General features: G+C 43.4%; 1 protein-coding gene across 17 annotated transcripts in view; it reads right to left on the bottom strand.

Moving 5' to 3' along the window:
* MICAL2 (microtubule associated monooxygenase, calponin and LIM domain containing 2) overlaps window positions 1-23,032 on the bottom strand; it is a 392,610-nt gene that overhangs the window by 171,246 nt on the left and 198,332 nt on the right. For 13 of the 17 annotated variants that reach the window (XM_077453572.1, XM_077453576.1, XM_077453578.1 and 10 more), the window contains 5 exons: window positions 17,494-17,595; window positions 12,573-12,647; window positions 9,634-9,820; window positions 5,829-5,911; window positions 2,438-2,528 (listed from right to left, as the gene is read on the bottom strand). In XM_077453572.1, coding sequence (XP_077309698.1) covers window positions 2,438-2,528; window positions 5,829-5,911; window positions 9,634-9,820; window positions 12,573-12,647; window positions 17,494-17,595 — 538 coding nt within the window. Of the gene's footprint in view, window positions 1-2,437; window positions 2,529-5,828; window positions 5,912-9,633; window positions 9,821-12,572; window positions 12,648-17,493; window positions 17,596-23,032 lie in introns of those variants that run through there. The other 4 variants (XR_013262554.1, XR_013262555.1, XR_013262556.1 and 1 more) reach the window with 2 other exon arrangements.

Raw genomic sequence — 23,032 nt, 5'->3', positions numbered from 1 at the left:
TGATATTAAATCTTGAGGAACAGAAATGGGCTTATTCAACAAGCCATGTGATTGGCAAGTCAGGATCACATGACCTTTTTCATCAATAAGCATTAATGTAGAGATCACATGACTTTGTTTATGAACAAGCATTAACATGGTGATGACATACCTAAGCTTCGTTAATAAATTAATTTTGTTTTTAAAGCAATTTTCACCTAAGGTGTCCATATGGTGAAGTTTGGTGAAGACCAGTGGTCTCCAATTTGTGGCCCATGAGCAGCCCTTTGCTTGTCATTATTCAGCTCTTGGGAGACTTTTCCTCCTGACGAAACAAGGAGCTATTCCTCTCGATGGGGCACCATTTCTTCTACTGACACCAATGATGGGGCTCTATTCCTCTTGCTGACACCAATGATGGGGGTCCATTCCTCCAAATGACACCAACCATGGGGATCTATTCCTCTCACTGACACCAATGATGGAGATCCATTCCTCCAAATGACACCAATCATAGGGGATCTATTCCTCTCACTGACACCAATGGTGGGGATCCATTCCTCCCACCTACACCTACCATGGGGATCTATTCCTCTCACTGACACCAATGATGGGGATCCATTTCTCCCACCAACACCAACCATGGGGATCTATTCCTCTCACTGACACCAATAATGGGGATCCATTCCTCCCACCTACACCAACCATGGGGATCTATTCCTCTCACTGACACCAATGATGGGGATCCATTTCTCCGACCAACACCAACCATGGGGATCTATTCCTCTCACCGATACCAATGATGGAGATCCATTCCTCTCACCGACACCAACCATGGGGATCTATTCCTCTCACTGACAGCAATGATGGGGATCCATTCCTCTCACCGACACCAACCATGGGGATCTATTCCTCTCACTGACAGCAATGATGGGGATCCATTCCTCTCACCGACACCAACCATGAGGATCTATTCCTCTCACCGATGCCAACCATGGGGATCTATTCCTCTCACTGGCACCAACCATGGGAATCTATTCCTCCCAATTGAAGGAATGTCACAGCACACCAAGGATTCCTCAAAAAGGGTCCAAAGATTTATTTTCGTGGTCACATGGTAAACATAAGGCACAAAAATAAAGCTATGTGCCTTATGTTTACCATGTGACCACAAAAATAAAGCTTTGGACCCTTTTTGAGGGATCCTTGGTGTGCTGGTGATATTTATTCACTTGGATCTGCTACAGTTCCCGGTCTGTGGTCATTACATTGCCCATTATTACCAAATAGTCATTTCAGGAACATTGGGGAATGTTGAGTTTGGACTATTCCTCCCAATGACTCCTCCCAATGACACCAACAATGGGAATCTATTCCTCTCACTGACACCAATGATGGAGAACTATTCGTCCCACTGACACCAATGATGGAGCACTATTCTTCCCACTGACACCAATGATGGAGAACTATTCGTCCCACTGACACCAATGATGGGGCACTATTCTTCCCACTGACACCAATGATGGAGCACTATTTTTCCCACTGACACCAATGATGGAGCACTATTCTTCCCACTGACACCAATGATGGAGCACTATTCTTCCCACTGACACCAGTGATGGAGAACTATTCGTCCCACTGACACCAATGACGAGGATCTATTACTCCCATTGACACCAACAATAGAGTACTATTCCTCCCACTGGCACAATGACAGCCCACTACTCCTTCTACTGAGACGAGTAATGGGGCACTTTTCCTCCCACTGAAACCGACAGGGCACTACTTCTTCCACTGAGACCAATAATGGGGCACTTTTCCACTCATTTACACCAATGATGGATCACTATTCCTCTCACTGACACCAACGATGGGGCATTATTTCTCCTCCTTTGGACCGCAGGTGCTATGAAAATGTTTTACTCCCACTAGCCACAGTCCAGCCCTGCTAAAGTTTGAAGGACAAAAAAAGTGGCTCTTTGTTTAGGAAGCTTGGAGACCCCTGGTGAAGATTACAATCAACAACATTTTGGGGAAGAGCATTTCACGGGCAAGATCAACTTTGGCTCAAGCCCTCCACTTATTCTTATCAACATTCACTTTGCTAAGGGAAAATTCTCAAACTCCTTTCGAAACCAACGCCATTGAGTGGTACCAACCTTTTAGGTATTTTTGTACCATACAGCGTTCTGCGCCTGCTCCATAATATACTGTAGGGAAGGCGTGGCTTCTTGATACATGAGGGTCAAAACCTCGAGAAGCACGTATAGAAAAGGCACCCCCACGCTCATTAATTCGTACATGTAAGCATATTGCTGCTCATTGTCCCTGATGTGGCGCTTGGCGCCGTGTACCACACCGCGCGTCCAGTTAGATAGGCGGCTGGGGAAGGCAAGAACATCCCTCGTCACCGCAAGAGGCCAGCTTACTGTTTTCCTAAATAAGGAAGTCATGATACCTGGGGAGCTGTCCTCTGAACTGCTGTATGGACTGTCGGTCATTATCTCTGCAGCTCTGGCTTCTTCCTTCTTCCATGTTTTATCATCATCCTAAGAAAAAAAAAAGGGGGGGGGGGGGTCAGAGTGACATCAGAATTAGGCAGAAAATCTGTCGCCACCTCCCAACAAAAATCTGTCGTAGATGTAATTATGGGAAGTTTTAAAGAAATTCTAAAATATAAGAGCCAGGAGGAAATTTTTTAAACTATAGACTAGGAATGAGTTCTGGATTCAGACCCAACTGAGTAATGTCCATGATACCTTTTCTTTATTTGCACTAACATTCAAAGTTTCAGGACAGAATTATAAGGAATGGTACAGGCATGGGGTCCAGCTAAACGGGAGACGCCCCCGCCCCCCGACACCGCCGCTGCCATCCCAATCCATGTGCCCGGCCCCTTTCAGGACGCCGGACACACGAAATACAATGGCGGGGATAGGCGGGAGGTGTGTCTTTTGAAGCACCTGATTAGAGCCAGAGGCTCTAATAGGCTTCAAAATAGGGTGAGCTCGGGGAGCTGAGAGTGCGCCCTGATCCCACCAAGTTGTGTGACACTAGCGAATGAATATTTGCTATTCTGCCACCTTCTCCCACCAGCCAATCAGGAAGCCCCTATTGGCCAGGGAGTCTTAGGACTTTTGTGGGGTGCTGCCAGGTGATCGCCGCTGACCGTTCCTGTGTCTCCTGCGAGGGGGAGGTTGGTAGTGGGTGGAGCCTACTAGCCCCCTCCCACAGGTCTGATCTCTCCTTGTGCAGGGTGACTGGTCTCGTCTCCGTCCCCCTCCTGCAGTTCTCTACAGGTAACCTGTAGTAGGTGGAGCCTGCTGGGCCCCTCCCATAGCTTTGCTCTCTCTGTCTCTCCTTGTGTAGAGTGACCGTTATTGTCTCCGCCCCTTCCTGTAGTTTCCTGCAGTCAGCCTGTAGTGGGTGGAGCCTACTGGGCCCCTCCCACAGCTCTGCTCTCTCCTTGTACAGGGTGACTGGTCTTGTTTCCACCCCCTCCTGTAATTCCCTGCAGGAAGCCTGTAGTGGGTGGAGCCTGCTGGGCCACTCCCACAGCTCTGCTCTCTCCTTGTGCAGGGTGACTGGTCTTGTCTCCGCCCCCTCCTGTAGTTTTCTGCAGGTAGCCTGTAGAGGGTGGAGCCTACTGGACCCCTCCCACGGCTCTGTTCTCTCTCTCTCCTTGTGCAGGGGACCGGTCTTGTCTCCGCCCCCTCTTGTAGTTTTCTGCAGGCAGCCTGTAGTGGGTGGAGCCTACTGGGCCCCTCCCACAGCTCTGCTCTCTGCACAGGCTATGTACAGCACAGTGATGATGTCACTGCTATATTTACAAGATAATTCCTGGGTTTATAAATGTGTTTGAGGCACACAAAGTGGATTTATATCCTTTGTGGCAATTGAGGAATTATATGTGATTTATTTTTAATTTTTTTGCCCCGGAGTTCAGCTTTAAATGCTGCCATTGATCTGATATAAAAAAAAAAAAAAAAAAAAAGGCTCACAAGTAAGGAAAAACTCCCGGCATAAAATCTATTTCTGGCCTAATGGACATTAATTCTGGAAAAAAATGCGATCGACCAAAAATAGAAAAACATCTTTTGGCACATCTGGGTTTACACAAACAAGGCAGAATATTCCAGGGGTGGAATGCCAGAGGTTATAAAACAGCAACATTTGTTTTGGAAAAGCGGAACCATCATTTGCTGTTAAGGATGAAGTCCCCGGAGATTGTGTTACCAGGGCGGTGCTTCCGGCATTATCCCGGGTGCCAGACACTCAGCCTGCTCCGTGTAATAATAGGCATTCATTATTAATGCAGGCTTTGTTTAGCCAATAGAGTTCTAAGGCCATATACCTACCTGTATGTTACTGTCATATACCTACCATATACCTACCTGTATGTTACTGTCATATACAGGGGCGGACTGACCATTCGGGCACTTGGGCACTGCCCGAGGGCCCCATGCCACTAAGGGGCCCCATCAGGGTTGCCAGCCTCAATAAAACCAGGGACAGTATCCCCGCCTCTCCAGTACCTTTTCAGTGTGTGTATTTTGTGTGTGTGTATATTGTGTGTCTGTGTGTGTGTATACTGTATGTGTGTGTGTATACTGTGTGGCCCCATAATCTATTGCCTGGGGCCCCATAATCTCCTATTGCCCGGGGGCCCCATAATCTTCTCCTATTGCCCGGGGGCCCCATGAGTTGTCAGTCCGCCCCTGGTCATATACCTATTGTATGTTACTGTCATATACCTACCATATACCTACCTGTATGTTACTGTCATCTGCTGAATTGGCTTGAGGTTGTGCACCTCTGTTCCTGGTCAAGAGCCTTTCTACACCTAATCAAGCCACACAATTCTGATATACTGAGAGCTGAGAGAGAAAACCAGGACCAATGAGGGATTTCTTCTGTTGTCTATGTTTGAGCTGCTTGCCTACCAACATGCAGGAAAAATCCACACACTGAAGGGGATTTAAAGTGGTTGTAAACCCACTTCATCATTCATTTTCAGGCAATCCCCGTATTAGATAATGCAAAGCCTTCACTGTATACGCTTTATTTTAAAAGAAATGCCCCTATATACCTTATTTCACAACGCCGCTTGGCGCTCACGTGACCTCCGGCCGTTCCCTCTCCTGATCTGACAGCTACAGAGAACCCCCCCCCGCGCTGACGTCAGTCGGGAGGAGGGGAGGAGGAGAGCGGCGGGCAGTCACGTGAGTGCCGACCGCCACTCTGAGATATAGTATACAACAACATTTTGTTTTAATAAAGCATATATAGTGGAGACACTGCATTATCTAACACTGGGGATTGCCTGAAAATGATAGATATTTCAGCAGCAGCAGGAGGGGAGGGGCGGGCACTGTCACGAGCTGACAGGAGGGGGGGGGGAGGAGGACAGAGGAGAGCTGCGGATGAAAGAGGTATGTAAACTGACCACAGTGTCAGGGCTCAGCAGCCATGATATACCGTCAGTGCTTTAAAGCAGGGATATGCAATTAGGGGACCTCCAGCTGTTGCAGAACTACAAGCCCCATGAGGCATAGCAAGACCCTGACAGCCACAAGCATGACACCCAGAGGCAGATGCATGATGGGACTTGTAGTTTTGCAACAGCTGGAAGTCCGCTAATTGAATATCCCTGCTTTAAAGGAACAGGATCCATTTTTATTTCTTTTTAGGCTAACAAACGCTTTCAATTACAGTGAGTGATGGCGTGAAAGCCTGGAGTATATAACATTTTATTGTTGAAAATTGGTAGGTTTTTAGGTAGTTACATCTACAGGTAAATGGTGCCACCTAGGGGGGGAGTTAGAGTAAAAAATACTTTTTGGGCTTACCTGCAGTTTTGAATCTGTTCTTCGTTTTCGCTGTTTGTTGTTTGAGAAGGAGTGCATGAAATGAGGTTGGCAATAAAATTTACCTGGAGATAAAAGGAGGACAAACGTTACTGCTGATAAGGAAAGTATTTCCTGTTTACTAATGATTAAATGACAATATTAGGTGCTTATACGCTAATGTTAAGTTCTTTATATGACTTTCTAGAATATCTCGTGTTTGCAGAAGGATGATATTTGAACAATGTCCTTGGAACGTTTTTTGTTATGCAGTCTGTAGAGAGACAGTTAAGCCTTCTAATGTCCTACAGCAAGAGTCTAGGCCGCGGTCAAGCTGACGCTGTAAAGTGTCCCAAAATAACAGAAATTAATGTCCCGTGTTCTTGTAAAGGTTTCCTGTGCAAATGCTTCCATGGACATGTTAACATGCAAATGTTTATATTTTAGCGGTCCTACAGGACAACTGTTCAGGATCACAGCTTAAAAGTCTCCCCTTTTGCCGGGATCACCAGGTTTTGGTACACTTATGGTCCAGACAGGGATGGACTGGCCATCGGGGCTACCGGGAGATTCCCGGTGGGCCGATGGCCAGTGTGGGCCGGTTTCAGACGCATCTTGCGATCAGCTGGCGCCTGACGGGTAGATCGAGATGCATGCAGAGTAGGGCAGGAAGCATCTGTCTGTAGTAAGTTTTTCTCCCCGGTGTCCCCTCCTCTCTTCTCGTCTATCCCCATTGGCTTGTGACGTCATCTGGGGTAGGCGAGAAGAGAGGAGGGGCCGCCGGGGAGTGAACAGCACTGCGTGACATGAGAGAAAACTTACTACAGACAGATGCTTCCTGCTCTACCATTTTGGACAACTTTGTAGGAACAGTTTGGGGACGGCCCCTTCCTGTTCCAACATAACTGCACACCAGTGCACAAAGCAAGGCCCGTAAAGACATGAATGAGCGAGTTTGGGGTGGGGGAACTCGACTGGCCTGCACAGAGTCCTGACCTCACATCGGTAGAAGACCTTTGGGATGAATTCGAGAGGAGACTGCGAGCCAGGCCTTCTCGTCCAACATCAGTGCCTGACCTCACAAATGCTCTTCTGGAAGAATGGTCAAACATTCCCATAGACACACTCCTAAACCTTGTGGACGGCCTTCCCAGAAGAGTTGAAGCTGTTATAGCTGCAAAGGGCGGAGCCAACTCAATATTGAACCCTACGGACTAAGACTGTGAGGCCATTAAAGTTCATGTGCGTGTAAAGGCAGGTGTCCCAATACTTTTGACAATATCGTGTATTTGTTCCCTTTTTGCTGTTTTTATCCCTTTAAATGTCCGGAGTCTTTAGCGGCAGTAGAGAATGGGAAGTGTGAGATTTTGTTGTAGATAACATCTGAACGGTTCCTCGGCTCCCTCTGTTTTTATTTCTGGCCTAGATAAAGAAAAAGGATTATTTTCCTACGATAAAATCTAATCTTTCAGGCCTTCAGGAATGTATTGTATAATAAGAGGCCAAATAGTCCGGCCAATCACAGGCGGCGCCTATTGCGCCCTCCGGGCATGTGCGCCCGATGTGTGTTTGGTTAGCACATCTTGTTGTTACTACTGAAAGGGAACGGCGGCTGAAGATCGGAGATCTGGAAGCGAAAAAGGGAAAAATCCCTGAAGTCGGCGGATGGTTAACATTTAAGGACGAGCTCTGAGTTATCCCGTTTTCTTTTCACTGCAAAATTGCTGCAAATGTTTATATGTTGTTAGAACCTTGATGTCATGTAGAGGGGATTAAATATGAGGGAGTTCTCTCCAGGAAAAGAATGGGGTCTCTTTTTATTAAAAAAAAAATAATAATCTGCTGTGGGAATAATGCATAAAATGAATCTATGTATTTCCTATGGCAGCTAGTGCCATCTAGTGGACATAATGTGGAATTTTCCTAATTGCAGTATATAAAAACAAATACTTCATTATGGCCACTAGATGGAGCTAACATACATAGGAAATAAATATATTCAACACAGTAAAGGGATTATTTCTGCAAATACTTAGTTGCACAGAAAGATTTTATCTGGCCAGCTAGAGTCATCGGTTGGTGTATCCTCAATGTGCAGATTAAAGCCAGGGGTGGCTGCCTATAGTCTCTGCTTATGATGTAAGAGGAGACCATAAAATAAGAGAGACTGTGATAGGCACCCTGATGTACGGGGAACTTTAATGGGGACCCTAATGTAAAGGGGGACTCTGATGGGGATCCTTGTGTAAGGGGGACTCTAATACGGACCTTGATGTACAGGGGACTCTGATAGGAACTCTGATGTAATGGGGACTCTGATAGGGACCCTAATGTATGGGGAACTCTGATAGAGACCCTGATGTACGGGGGACTCTGATAAAGACCCCGATGTACAGGGAACTTTAATGGTGACCCTGATGTACGGGGGACTCTGATAAAGACCCCGATGTACAGGGAACTTTAATGGTGACCCTGATGTACGGGGGACTCTGATAAAGACCCCGATGTACAGGGAACTTTAATGGTGATCCTAATGTAAAGGGGAACTCTGATGGGGGAACCTTGTGTAAGGGGGACTCTGATAAGGACTCTGATGTATGGGAGACTCTGATGGGGACCTTGTTGTAAGGGGGACTCTAGGAAAGGGCCCTGATGTAAGGGGAACTCTAATAAGGACCCTGATGTACGGGGGACTCTGATAGGAACACTGATGTACAGGGGACTCTGATAGGAACTCTGATGTAAGAGGGATTCTGATAGGGACCCTGATGTAAGGGGGGCTCTAAAAAAAGACCCCAATGTACAGGCAATTTTAATGGTGATCCTAATGTAAAGGGGAACTCTGATGGGGAACCTTGTGTAAGGGGGACTCTGATAAGGACTCTGATGTATGGGAGACTCTGATGCTCTGATGGGGACCTTGTTGTAAGGGGGACTCTGGTGAGGACCCTGATGTAAGGGAAACTCTAATAAGGACCCTGATGTACGAGGGACTCTGATAGGAACTCTGATGTACAGGGGACTCTGATAGGGATTCTTATGTAAGGGAGAATCTGATAGGGACCCTTATGTAAGGGGGACTCTGATAGGGACTCTGCTGTAAGGAGGAATCTAATGGGGACCGTAATGTAAACGGGCACTCTGATGGGGACCCTTGTGTAAGGGGGACTCTAATGTAAGGGGGACGCTAAAGGTGTCCCTTGTGTAAGGGGGTTCTGAAAAAGGCCCTGATGTATGGGGAATTTTAATAGGGATCCTAATGTAAAAGGGACTTTGATAGGAGCCCTGATATAAGGGGGACTCTGATAGGGACCCTGATGTAAGGGGGGCTCTGAAAGGGACCCTGATGTATGGGGAACTTTAATGGGGACCCTAATGTAAAGGGGGACTCTTATGGGGACCCTTATGCATGGGGGACTCTGATAGGGATTCTCATGTAAGGGGGACTCTGATAGAGACTCTGATGTAAGGGGGGCTCTGATAGGGGCCTTGATGTAAGGGAAACTCTAATAGAGACCCTTATGTATGGGGGACTCTGACAGGAACTCTGATGTACGGGGAACTCTGATAAGGACGCTGATGTATTGAGTACTGAGTACTTTAATGGGGACCTTGATGTAAAGGGGGACTCTGATAGGAACTCTGATGTAAAGGGGGACTCTGATATGAACTCTGATGTAAAGGGGGACCCTGATGTAAGGGGTAACTCTGATGGAGTAATTGGCACCTCAATATCCCAGGCAAGTCTAAAGCACACTGGTAGGTGAATTGTCTTTCTCCCACATAAGCTGTACGGCGGGCTACCTACCCTCTTCCATATTGAACACATAATTCCCCAGTCGGAGGACCGTGGAGCAGAAGGAACACTTGAAGCATTCTCGGTGGAAGAAATGTCCCTCGGCGCTCAGCCGCTCCACCACATAGACCCTCTTCTTGCAGAAATAACAGGTGTCGCTCCCACCAATATTCGGAGGAAACTCCTTCCTCAGGGACCCCTAGAAAAAAAAAATTGTATCTCTGTTAAACACGACTCTGATAGGAGTACCCGGTGTCTATGGAAATCTTTTCTTTATTTATTAGATTCAGGAAAAAAACGAAATACAAAATATTGTAAATGATTTTTTTTTTTAATTAGCTTTTTTCCTCTTATCACTTTGCAGCCTGATGTTTACAGTCCTCAATAGCTGAAGATGAAATTGACATACAGTTGAAAGGTACATTGCAATGGCTGCTCTGTTATTGGATTGCTTTCTCTAAAAGAGTATTTCAACTTGCAGTCAAATTGTGATAACACATTCTTTATGTCATTTGTTATATATTCCCTTGGCTATTTTTTTTATTTTTATTTTTTTAATTGAACAGAACCTGTCTGTTAGGTTTGCATTGAGTTAAGAGGTTCACCACACACAACCATTGTGCAATGCTACTGTGTGATAAAAAAAAAAAAATATATATATATATATATATATATATATATATATAGTTACCCTTATGTGCAGTATATGCAAAATTTTAAAATGCAGAGACTATTTTAAAAATAATATTCACATTATAAAATTATTAACATTATGCTATACAAATTTATGTGTATAGCCTAAAATTTGGAAAAAACTTTACGGGGTTTATTTATAAAACATTAGACATGTGCACGTTCGTTCATTTTTCGTTTCATTAATTTTTTTGCTTTTTTCACAGATTTGAAAATTCGGAGTTCGGAAATTTTGATAATTTCGAATTTTCGGATTTCCAAATTTCAAATTTTCGGATTTCCAAATTTCGCATTTTCTGATTTCCAAATTTCTAATTTTCGGTTTTCCAAAATTTCCAATTTTCAGATTTCCGAATTTCCAATTTTCGGATTTCCAAAATTCTGATTTTCGCATTTCCGAATTTATGATTTTTGCGGAATTCGAAAATTCAGAAAATCAAAAATTCGAAAATCTGAAAATTCGAAATAATATGAAAAAAGGAAGAAAATTTGTTTAATTTGAAATAATAAGTAACTATTAAATTATAGGTATTGGAATTTCCTTTCAAATTTGGATGTTAGTGAACGTAACGAATACCAAATTATCCGAAGTCACAAATTATCTGAAATAACGAATGCCGCATCGAAACAATGGAACGTAACTATCTAATAATAATTTATATAATAATAATTATATAATAATAATTATATATATATATATATATATATATATATATATATATATATATATATATAAAATAATAATAATACAAAAAATAATAAAACCTTTTCATTATTATTAATTATTTATTTGTTCCATTCCATTTGCTTAGATGCGGCATTCATTATTTCAGATAATCCATAACTTCGAATAAATGTGTACTCGTTATGTTCACTCACAGCCAAATTTAAAAAAGGAAATTCCAATACCTATAATTTAATAGTTACTTATTATTTCGAATTAAAACTGATTTTCTTTCTTTTTTTCCGATTTTCGAATTTTCTAATTTTTGAATTTCAGAATTTTTCGAATTCCGAAAATTTGGAAATTCCGAAAATTCTAAATTCGGAAATTCAAATTTTCAGAAAATTCGAAATTCGGAAATTGGAAAATTCAGAAATACGGATATTCAGAAATCCGAATATTGGAAATTTGAAAATTTGGAAATCTGAAAATTGGAAATTCAAAAATTTGGAAATCCAAAAATTCGAAATTCGGAAATTCGTAATTTCGGAAATTTTGGAAATTCGTAATTTTCGGAAATTCGCAATTTCGGAGATTCATAATTTTGGAAAATTCGTAATTTTGGAAAATTCGTAATTTTGGAAAATTCGTAATTTTGGAAAATTCGTAATTTTGGAAAATTCGGAAATTTTGAAAATCCAGAATTTTGGAAATTATTAAATTCGTTAATTTCATAAATTCGGAAATTTCAGAAATTGAAACATTCGGAAATTTCGGAATTAACGAATTTGTCAAAATTCGTAAAAAAAAAAAAAACGAATTCGGAACAAATTACACATGTCTATAAAACATTTGTTGGACAAATGTCAATGTCGTGTAGGCTGCACAATTATTTTCTGTCATTTCTGTAATACATTAATTCTTATGATCGTCAGCTCCATCTAGTGGTCAAAATTTGGTATATTTTTGTTATTGAGGAATTTCATTACTGTAAAGCATTATGGCCACTAGATGGAGCTGACAATCCTAAGAATTAAACTATTACAGAAACTACGGCCAAAATGTGTGACATTTGTCCAGTGAATGTTTCATAAAAAAGACCCTTAAGTGTATGTCTGGGCAAAATAAAAATAAAATCAGTACATCTCTGCAATACATGTGGATTTCCTTATGTTTTATACCTTGCACAAGTGGTGCAAGTACCAAAAAAATCCTGTTGAGCGCCTAACTTCCTGTTTGGGTGCAGCAGAGGCACGGTGTCGTCAGCCCAAATCCCAACCAGCCCCACCTGCAGGCATTCCTTGGCCGTTCTTCGTACCTCTCTACATGAATACACACTGCCTGGTCTCCTAAGAGCCTGCCCACTTACAGCATATAGGGAAACGGCTCTTGGGAGATGTAGTTCTGGGGGCGTCCCTACATCACAGGGCTATGTGGGGGTTGGGGGGGGGGGAGGGGATACATTTTGAGTTCTTCTTGCATTACTGCTCTATAGGACGCCTGTTCTATATCTGATATTGACACACGCCACCCACCTTGTGCACTGACCTCATTGTAGATACATTAGATAAAGAAGGAAGGAAGAGTAGAATACCTTCTGTGAAGGAGAGACAGGAGAAGAAGAAGGAGATTCAGCAAAGGGCTCAGTCATCCCTACGTCCGGCGAGCTCTGAATTTAACATAAAAATGACATTATTCACCTTATAACACTCAAGAAGAACTACTCGTCTCATTGCGCCAGCTTAGAATAATTGCCGTTCTTTCTCCTAAGTATACTTAAAGGGATCTATTTTTTTAAAAACATTCGCTGTGCAGATGTCCTTAGCATTCGTACAAGCACCACGAACGACTGCTGTATTTCTTGTAATGTAATTATCTCCTATAATCATCAGCTCCATCTAGTGGTCATAATGTGGTATGTTTCAGGAAAATGCTGCATTTTGGCCACTAGATGGAGCTGACGCTCTTAAGAGATATTACAAACAATATGGCGATCGTTCGTGGGGCCTGTGCTTAAAGCGAAACTTCAGTCTTTTTTTTTAACTTTCCATCTATTAAATCTTCTGCCCTTGTTGTTGTTTTAACTTTGGATAGTAAAACATGTTTTTTTTCTGCCAGTAAATCCCTTATACAGCCCACTTCTTGTTTCTTGTCTGGTCATTAGCCTAGGCTTATGACATCATGCACAGTTCTCTCTCTCTCTCTCACTCTCCTGGGAGTTTACCAGGAAGGGAGTCCTAAGAGGGCTAATGAGAGCTGCAGAGCTGGAGGTGTGTGTCTGTGTAAATCCAGGAAGCAAAAAGGTAGAATATCAATGTAAGCTATCCCAGACCTAAATGGTGGAGCCAAGCGTGGCTGTGCTACTTTCAAATCATTACAACTTTCAGACAGAGGGAAGAGTCTGAGGTGAAAGGGGGTTATTGAGGGTGGGGGGTTTGGGGAACCCAACCATACTTCATGTTACCCTATATAAAGGTGTAACCTGAAGCATGGTCTAAAATGTGCATTAATACTCTAAAAGTTCTATTGGGTTATTTTCTGCTGTCCATGTTATGCTGGGGAGACTTCCCTTCACTTCCTGTAATGAAGATGGAACAGGAAACGGGAGGAGGCCTTAAAAAAGTGAGAGACATTTCCATCTGAGACAAGTCGTCTCCACAGCATTTGCTCACATTGGAAGGTTTACATTTGTGACAACTCTACAGTTTGGCAATTCTCCTCACTTGCTCAGGATGATTTACTAAAGGAGTTGAGAATCTTCTGCCTCAGAGCAGAATGAGTAGACCAGCCCCAATGCAACTGTAGCAAGGAGCATACCATTTTGGTGGTAGGGCAGGTGGGTTGCTTTGTCAATGGAACATCTGTCTCCATTGGAAGGTTTACCCTTGCAACAACTTTAATGCTCGGGATTTCCCCTAATTTACAAAATGAGTTGAGAACCTTCTACCACAGAGTAGAATGAGTAGACCAGCTCCTGAGGAACTATAAGTAAGGGTCATACCATTTTGGTGGTGGGTGTGGGTTGGTTGTCACTGGAACATTGTTGCCGATTGGAAGGTTTACCCCTGCAACAACTCTAATGCTTAGGATTTCCCCTCACCTACTCAGGCTAATTTACAAAAGGAGTTGAGAACCTTCTACAACAGAGTAGAATGAGTAGACCAGCTCCTGAGGAACTATAAGTAAGGGTCATACCATTTTGGTGGTGGGTGTGGGAAAGTTGTCACTGGAACATCTGTCCCCATTGGAAGGTTTACCCTTGCAACAACTCTAATGCTTAGGATTTCCCCTCACCTACTCAGGCTAATTTACAAAAGGAGCTGAGAACCTTTTACCACAGAGTAGAATGAGTAGACCAGCTCCTGAGGAAATATAAGGGGCATACCATTTTGGTGGTGGGTGTGGGTGAGTTGTCACTGGAACATCTGTCCCCATTGGAAGGTTTACTCTTGCAACAACTCTAATGCTTAGGATTTCCCCTCACCTACTCAGGCTAATTTACAAAAGGAGTTGAGAACCTTCTACAACAGAGTAGAATGAGTAGACCAGCTCCTGAGGAACTATAAGTAAGGGTCATACCATTTTGGTGGTGGGTGTGGGTAAGTTGTCACTGGAACATCTGTCCCCATTAGACGGTTTACCCTTGCAACAACTCTAATGCTTAGGATTTCCCCTCACCTACTCAGGCTAATTTACAAAAGGAGTTGAGAACCTTCTACCACAGAGTAGAATGAGTAGACCAGCTCCTGAGGAAATATAAGGGTCATACCATTTTGGTGGTGGGTGTGGGTTGGTTGTCACTGGAACATTGTTCCCCATTGGAAGGTTTACCCTTGCAACAACTCTAATGCTTAGGATTTCCCCTCACCTACTCAGGCTAATTTACAAAAGGAGTTGAGAACCTTCTACAACAGAGTAGAATGAGTAGACCAGCTCCTGAGGAACTATAAGTAAGGGTCATACCATTTTGGTGGTGGGTGTGAGTTGTCTGTCACTAGAACATCTGTCCCCATTGGAAGGTTTACCCTTGCAACAACATTAATGCTAGGGATTTCCCCTCACCTACTCAGGCTAATTTACAAAAAGGAGTTGAGAACCTTCTACCACAGAGTAGAATGAGTAGACCAGCTCCTGAGGAACTATAAGGGGCATACCATTTTGGTGGTGGGTGTGGGTGAGTTGTCACTGGAACATCTGTCTCCATTGGAAGGTTTACCCTTGCAACAACTCTAATGCTTAGGATTTCCCCTCACCTACTAGACCAGCTCCTGAGGAACTATAAGGGTCATACCATTTTGGTGGTCGGTGTGGATTGGTTGTCACTGGAACATCTTTCCCCATTGGAAGGTTTACCCTTGCAACAACTCTAATGCCGTGTACACACGATCGGACTTTCCGGCAGACTTGGTCCGGCGGACCGGAATCCGTTGGACAATTCGATCGTGTGCGGGCTCCAGCGGACTTTTTTTTCCCCAAAAGTCCGGCGGACCTAGAAATAATTTTTTTTTCAAATCTATCCGACGGACTCAAGTCTGATGGACTAAAAATCGGGAAAACCGTTCGTCTGTGTGCTAGTCCGACGGACCAACTACGACGCAAGGGCAGCTATTGGCTATTGAATTTCCTTGTTTAGTCCCGTTTACGTCACCAACGTTCAAAACAAATGGACTTTTGAACGGACTTACCCCGGTCGTGTGTGGCCAAGTCCGTTTCGCTCAGAAAGTCAGTCAGAACCTCCGCCGAAAGTCCGTCGGGAAGACCTTCGGACCTAGTCTGCCGGAAAGTCCGGTCGTGTGTACGCGGCATAATGCTTAGGATTTCCCCTCACCTACTCGGGCTAATTTACAAAAGGAGTTGAGAACCTTCTACCACAGAGTAGAAGGAGTAGACCAGCTCCTAAAGAACTAAAAGTAAGGAGCATACTGAGGAACTATAAGTAAGGATCATACCATTTTGGTGGTGGGTGTGGGTGGATTGTTGCTCGAACATCTGTCCCCATTGGAAGATTTACCCTAGTGACAACTCTAGATTTTAGGATCTCCCCTCACCTACTTGGGCTGATCCACTAAAGAAATTGAGGGCCTTCTACCACAGAGTAGAATGAGTAGACCAGCTCCTGAGGAACTATAAGTAAGGGTCATACCATTTTGGTGGTGGGTGTGGGTGGATTGTTGCTCGAACATCTGTCCCCAGTGGAAGGTTTACCCTAGTGACAACTCTAGATTTTAGGATCTCCCCTCACCTACTTGGGGCTGATTCACTAAAGACATTGAGGGCCTTCTACCACAGAGTAGAAAGAGTAGACCAGCTCCTGAGGAACTATAAGTAAGGATCATACCATTTTGGTGGTGGGTGTGGGTGGATTGTTGCTCGAACATCTGTCCCCAGTGGAAGGTTTACCCTAGTGACAACTCTAGATTTTAGGATCTCCCCTCACCTACTTGGGCTGACTCACTAAAGAAATTGAGGGCCTTCTACCACAGAGTAGAAAGAGTAGACCAGCTCCTGAGGAACTATAAGTAAGGATCATACCATTTTGGTGGTGGGTGTGGGTGGATTGTTGCTCGAACATCTGTCCCCAGTGGAAGGTTTACCCTAGTGACAACTCTAGATTTTAGGATCTCCCCTCACCTACTTGGGCTGATTCACTAAAGAAATTGAGGGCCTTCTACCACAGAGTAGAATGAGTAGACCAGCTCCTGAGGAACTATAAGTAAGGATCATACCATTTTGGTGGTGGGTGTGGGTGGATTGTTGCTCGAACATCTGTCCCCAGTGGAAGGTTTACCCTAGTGACAACTCTAGATTTTAGGATCTCCCCTCACCTACTTGGGCTGATTCACTAAAGAAATTGAGGGCCTTCTACCACAGAGTAGAATGAGTAGACCAGCTCCTGAGGAACTATAAGTAAGGATCATACCATTTTGGTGGTGGGTGTGGGTGGATTGTTGCTTGAACATCTGTCCCCAGTGGAAGGTTTACCCTAGTGACAACTCTAGATTTTAGGATCCCCCCTCACCTACTTGGGCTGATTCACTAAAGACATTGAGGGCCTTCTACCACAGAGTAGAATGAGTAGACCAGCTCCTGAGGAACTATAAGTAAGGATCATACCATTTTGGTGGTGGGTGTGGGTGGATTGTTGTTCGAACATCTGTCCCCAGTGGAAGGTTTACCCTAGTGACAACTCTAGATTTTAGGATCTCCCCTCACCTACTTGGGCTGATTCACTAAAGAAATTGAGGGCCTTCTACCACAGAGTAGAATGAGTAGACCAGTCCCTAAAGAGCTGTAGTAAGGGTCATACCATTTTGCTGGTAGTGGTGGTGGTGTGGGTGTGTTGGGGGGGGGGGGGGCTATTAATTATGTCACAGTAAGCGCCCCTTTCCAATATTTTGGAAAATGATTCTGAATGAAGAGAATTTTTGTGTTATAAATGATGTAGGTAATGGTGGTTGTTGTAGTTTTTTAAAGTTAGTAATTGTCATGCGTTACGGTTAAGTTCTGCAGCTTACCAACTCGGAGGATCTGGTTTTGCTTTTGTGATCGCTCATATAAAGGCAGACAAGGACTTCTGCCACAGCTCCTACCCGGCTGGACACGTTCCCTACCGTCGCCTATACGGCAGAAAGAACAGAGAGGAAAAGAAGGAGGGAGAAGAGACTTAAAAGAGTATTTCAGCAAGAAAAGAAATGGAGATATCTCAGCTTAGTTATAGAATATTAATAGAAAAGTTATAGAAGGTTAATGAAAGCTAAGCTAGCTCTTAAAACAGCAAGAAAATTAGAGGGCTGTGGCAACGGGCTCATCTAGTTTTTAAGGGACCACTTGAAGCGGTTTCAAGATACGACTTAGCTGGAAGGAAAGATAATCTTCTAGCTGCAAATGTTACATTGTACTCTCAGATCAAACCCTTTAGAAAATATTTCAATTTTAGGCTGGATGTTAAGAAAGCTGACTGGAATGAAAGAAAGAGCGCTAGATGATCCTCCTAAGGCTCGGTTCACACCAGACGCGGCACGACTTGCCGCGCCGCGACCTGACAAGTCGCCCCTGTTCTGTACTACGGAACCGTTCTAGTAGGAGCGACTCGAGTCGCTCCGACTTAGAAAAAAGGTTCCTGTACTACTTTTGCGGCGACCTCGTTTTGCAAGTCGCCCGCTGAGGTCGCGGCAGGTCGCGGCGCGGCAAGTCGTGCCGCGTCTGGTGTGAACCGAGCCTTAGAGTTCATGAACTTTTAATATAGATTACGTTGAGACAAGAGGAAGATAAAAGGAAGCCCGCCCGTTTCAGGGGCCAAACAATCCCGCTTCATCAGGGCTTGGATGAGCAATGACAAATCTTCATTTAGGGTGTTTTGCTCTATTTCAAGGATATATTAGTCACAGGGGATGTGTGTTTAACATGCTTCGGTTTGGTCTCAGCAGGAATCCCCATGATAACATATTCATGTCCATATATGGTCAATGATCTCATATGGGAGACCTTGCCCCTCTGTATATATCAGCTGTCATTTATTGGTGTAAAATGAGAATGGCCGATTGAAGGAGCACTGCAAGCACCCCATAGGGGATTTATATTTTATAGCGCTATGCCTAATGCTGCTTGCGATCACACACTGCATGCATCACACAAACGCAGAAAGAAATCGAGGGTCAGTGTGCAGTGGTGAAGGTGAAAAATAAAAATGTGAAAATTTACACAAAACAAATAACTGTTAATACTCAGTCCAAATATTTTTCTATTTTTAAAGAGGATTGCTTTCATATATATATATATATATATATATATATATATATATATATATATATATATATACATACACATACATACATACATACATACATATATATATATATATATATATATACACTGTCTACCTACATATAAAGATATAAAGACTATGGGGTAAACTTCTAAAAAAAAAAAAAAAAAAATAGCAATTTACCTGCTGAAAATTACATTAACGAATCTTCTGTTTAAATGGGTCAAAGAAATGAGGGTTGTCGGGAATTCCCTTTGATACTTAGCACCATCTAGAGCCCAAATGTGGTATTTTACTATTTTAAATCAGTGAAAAACATAGGGAATAGTCTAATAACATTGGCTCAGAACGAATGTACATGCACTTTCACTGTCTGAACTTATATATATATAAATTTCAGTCATTGCCAAGGAGTTGTTACGTAATCTTGATTTCATAAAAACAAACAAACAAAAGTTTACATTAAAAAGAATATAAAAGGAGTGTATTTTGGAAAATTTTCCAAGTAATTTTTTCTGAACTAAGAATATTTTTAACAATATCAATAATCATTAGGAATAATAAAGGAAAGGTATAATTCTGAAAAAATAAATAAATATATATATATATATATATATATATATATATATATAAAAATATATATATATATATATATATATTTTTATATATATATATATATATATATATATATATATATATATATATATATATATATATATATATATATTATTTATTTTTTTTCTATACAAGAAAACTAGAAAAATATAGTGTTGAGACACAAATTCTGGATAAGCCACGTAAACTCTTAATTATTAACTTGTTGACGCATATTAAAGAATGCATAGCTAGTGTTGTCTCCAGAGTATTTTGGGAGGTTCTGAAAAATTCCAAATAATTTTTCCTGAATTAAGACAATTTTAACAATCCCAATAATAATTAGGAACAATCAATCAAAAATATTATTCTAAAAAATATATATAGGTTTATATAAATAAATGTTGAGACACAAAAGTCTGAATACATTTTTTCCTGAACTAAGAATATTTTTTTAACAATCTAAACTAATCACTAGATATTTAGAAAGAAAAATATAACTCTGGAAGGAAAAAAAAAAAAATTCTATATATATATATATATATATTCCCTTTTTTTAAGAAATACACTCCTTTATATTCTTTTTAATGTAAACTTTTGTTTGTTTGTTTTTATGAAATCAAGATTACGTAACAACTCCTTGGCAATGACTGAAAGGTCAGGGCTCTCTCAAAAATGCAGCAATAAGTCATCTGTCTACCATCTGCTCATGTTTTGTCTTTGCTGATCCCTCCTCCTCCTCCTCTTAAAAAGAAATTATGATGACATTTTAAAAAAAAATCTTTCCATTTTCATTTACATTATTATAGGTCCAGTGATGTCGCCATTGGGCCTCTGTGCTTCCCTAAGCAATGCAGGCAGATCCAGGCTGGTGGGAGGGGCTGGCAAGGTGACATCACCGCACTCTGCCTCTGTACTCCTCCCAACAGCCCTCAGTTCTGATGCAAGAAGTGGGAGGAGTTAAGCAATTATTAAAAGGGGTGGATGTCAATCTGGAGGAGTGGGCGTTCCCAGGCGGGCTGTTATTTTGCAAGGTAACACCCACATTGCAATGCTGAACCTCCACGATTAAAAGAAATACAATCCAATGAATGAAAGGGGTGTGGCCAGGCACAGTCAGGCTGGGGAGGAAAGACCTAAATCAGGATTCTGAAACTGGCGGCCCTCAAGTTGTTGTGAAAACTACAAGTCCCACGAGGCATTGCAAGGCTGACAGTTACAAGCATGACTCCCACAATGCCTCTGCTTGTAGTGGAGCAACAGGTGGAGGGCCGCCAGGTTGAGACCCCTGACCTAAATGATACAGGAAATGAGGCGGAGCTCTATTTGACTTGCTGCAGCTTCTAAAGCACATTGTGAGAAGCTCACAGTGTGCGGTGATATCAGAAGAAGCCATTTCAGTCTAGAAGAGGAGCCGGTACAATTGTGCAAAGACAGGAGGGGAGGCCGGAGGGAGGATTTAATGCTCCAACCATCCAGAGGCATGGTGGGACTTGTAGTGGAGCAACAGGTGGAGGGCCGCCAGGTTGAGACCCCTGACCTAAATGATACAGGAAATAAGGCGGGGCTCTATTTGACTTGCTGCAGCTTCTAAAGCACATTGTGAGAAGCTCACAGTGTGCGGTGATATCAGAAGAAGCCATTTCAGTCCAGAAGAGGAGCCGGGACAACCGTGCAAAGACAGGAGGGGAGGCTGGAGTGAGGATTTAATGCCCCAACCATCCAGCTTCATTTTTTAGACCATTTTTAGCCAACTGTTGGACGAAACATGGCAGTCCCTTCCCCTGAGAGCGCGGCGTCCCTGGGAACAGATGTCACATATTACAGCATGGACTGTAAGCTGTGGAATTTCCTTCGATTGAAGCATCCCAGGAATTCAGGAATGATGAATAAACTCTGAGTCTTCCGGAACTCTGATGGCTCAACATCTTCCGTATACCCTGAGTCAGAAAACATCCCCTCCCCCCCCCCCCTCCACTGCTGAAATCTAACATCCTGCTCCTGATTTAGGTAATATTCATTTAAGACATGCAGCTGGTCCATCTAACACTCCTCTCCTCCCCAGACTGACAATGCTGCTGTCTGCTGTGCATCCTGTGCTCCTTCATCCAGAGTGGGGGGGGGGGGGCTCTAATACAGGAGGTGTGTTACTGGCCAGATCACCAGGTGAAAACAGAGGGAAAAAAAGCCTTAAAAAAAAGGAAAACAAATGCAGCCACCACATCTAATGATTTGTAATCTGCAGTATATTATATTTTTGAGTAATACCGCTTCAGGTAATATGTCAGTGTAACACTTCCAGGGATGTACTTCCTCTCACAGAGATCACAGTACTTTCCCAGGCAATGCTCCCATGCTTAATTTTTTTTTTTTCCCAGAAGGACAGCGCCATTTTTGTTCAGGCATCACCCAGGGGTCCCCACCTACTTCTCAGGCTGAGATGTAAACTCTGGTGCCGGTGTTCTTGGTTGTGTTCACGAATACCCGAGGGCTTGTTCACATCGGTTGCGGTGCGGGAAAGTGATCAAAAATGTGCATTTTCGCGCACCACATGGAAACGCGTTGCCTTCTACGAATGTGCATGGGGGCTGTTATTACTTAATGGCGCCCCCACACGCAGGTGTGTTCTTGACAACCACCAAACTGTATGATACCATGCTGCTTGGTGCGGCGCAGTTTTAAAAACCATACTTTTTTGAATGTGTCCGCACGCTGGGCAGCCCATTGAAATTCAAAGACTGCCCAAAACGCGTTGCCACATTATTGCCACCATGAAAGACTTCCATGACTTTTATTGGAAGAGGTCACTGGGTTTGCAAAGTCTCCATCACCAGCAGATATCTTTTGACTGGTCTTGTCTCCGCCCCCTCCTGTACTTTTCTACAGGCTGCTTGTAGTGGGTGGGGCCTGCTAGGCCCCTCCCACAGTTCTGCTCTCTCTCCTTGTGCAACGTGACTGGTCTTGTCTCCGCCCCCTCCTGTACTTTTCTACAGGTTGCTTCTAGTGGGTGGGGCCTGCTAGGCCCCTCCCACAGTTCTGCTCTCTCTCCTTGTGCAGGGTGACTGGTCTTGCCTCTGCCCCGTTCTGTAGTTTTCTACAGGCTGCCTGTAGTGGGTGGAGCTTGCTAGGCCCCTCCCACAGTTTTGTTCTCTCTCCTTGTGCAGGGAGACTGATCTTGTCTCCACCCCCTCCTGTACTTTTCTACAGGCTGCTTGAGGTGGGTGGGGCCAGTTAGGCCCCTCCCACAGTTCCGTTCTCCCTTTTTGTGCAGGGTGACTGGTCTTGTCCCCGCCCCCTCCTGTAATGTTCTACAGGTTGCCTGTAGTGGGCGGGGCCTGCTGGGCCCCTCCCACAGCTCCGCTCTCTGCACAGGCTATGTACAGCACAGTGATGATGTCACTGCTACTTTTACATGGTAATATCTGGCTTTGCAAAGGCATTTGATACACAGAGAGTGGTTTTCTATCCTTTGAAGCTATTGAGGAATATATATTAATGGAGATTTATGTGATTGGAGTTCCGCTTTAATATATGACAGAGTTCCGGAGATCACACCGGGGAGTCGACTGTCCTGTTTGTGGAACATCCTGGCTCCCAGCACGCCGTTCTATAAAGTGTTTTCTTTTCCCGACCAGCCCTCGGCACAGCGCTGTCTGGTCATATGGCCTGGCTGAACATCAAAGACCCCCCTCACA

The sequence above is a fragment of the Lithobates pipiens genome, unplaced genomic scaffold, assembly GCF_037356315.1.
Source record: "Lithobates pipiens isolate NorthernLeopardFrog02 unplaced genomic scaffold, aLitPip1_a1.2 Scaffold_24, whole genome shotgun sequence".
Classification (NCBI taxonomy): domain Eukaryota; kingdom Metazoa; phylum Chordata; class Amphibia; order Anura; family Ranidae; genus Lithobates; species Lithobates pipiens.
Note: the sequence above shows the minus strand (reverse complement) of the source record. Positions and strands in the feature narration are given on the sequence as shown.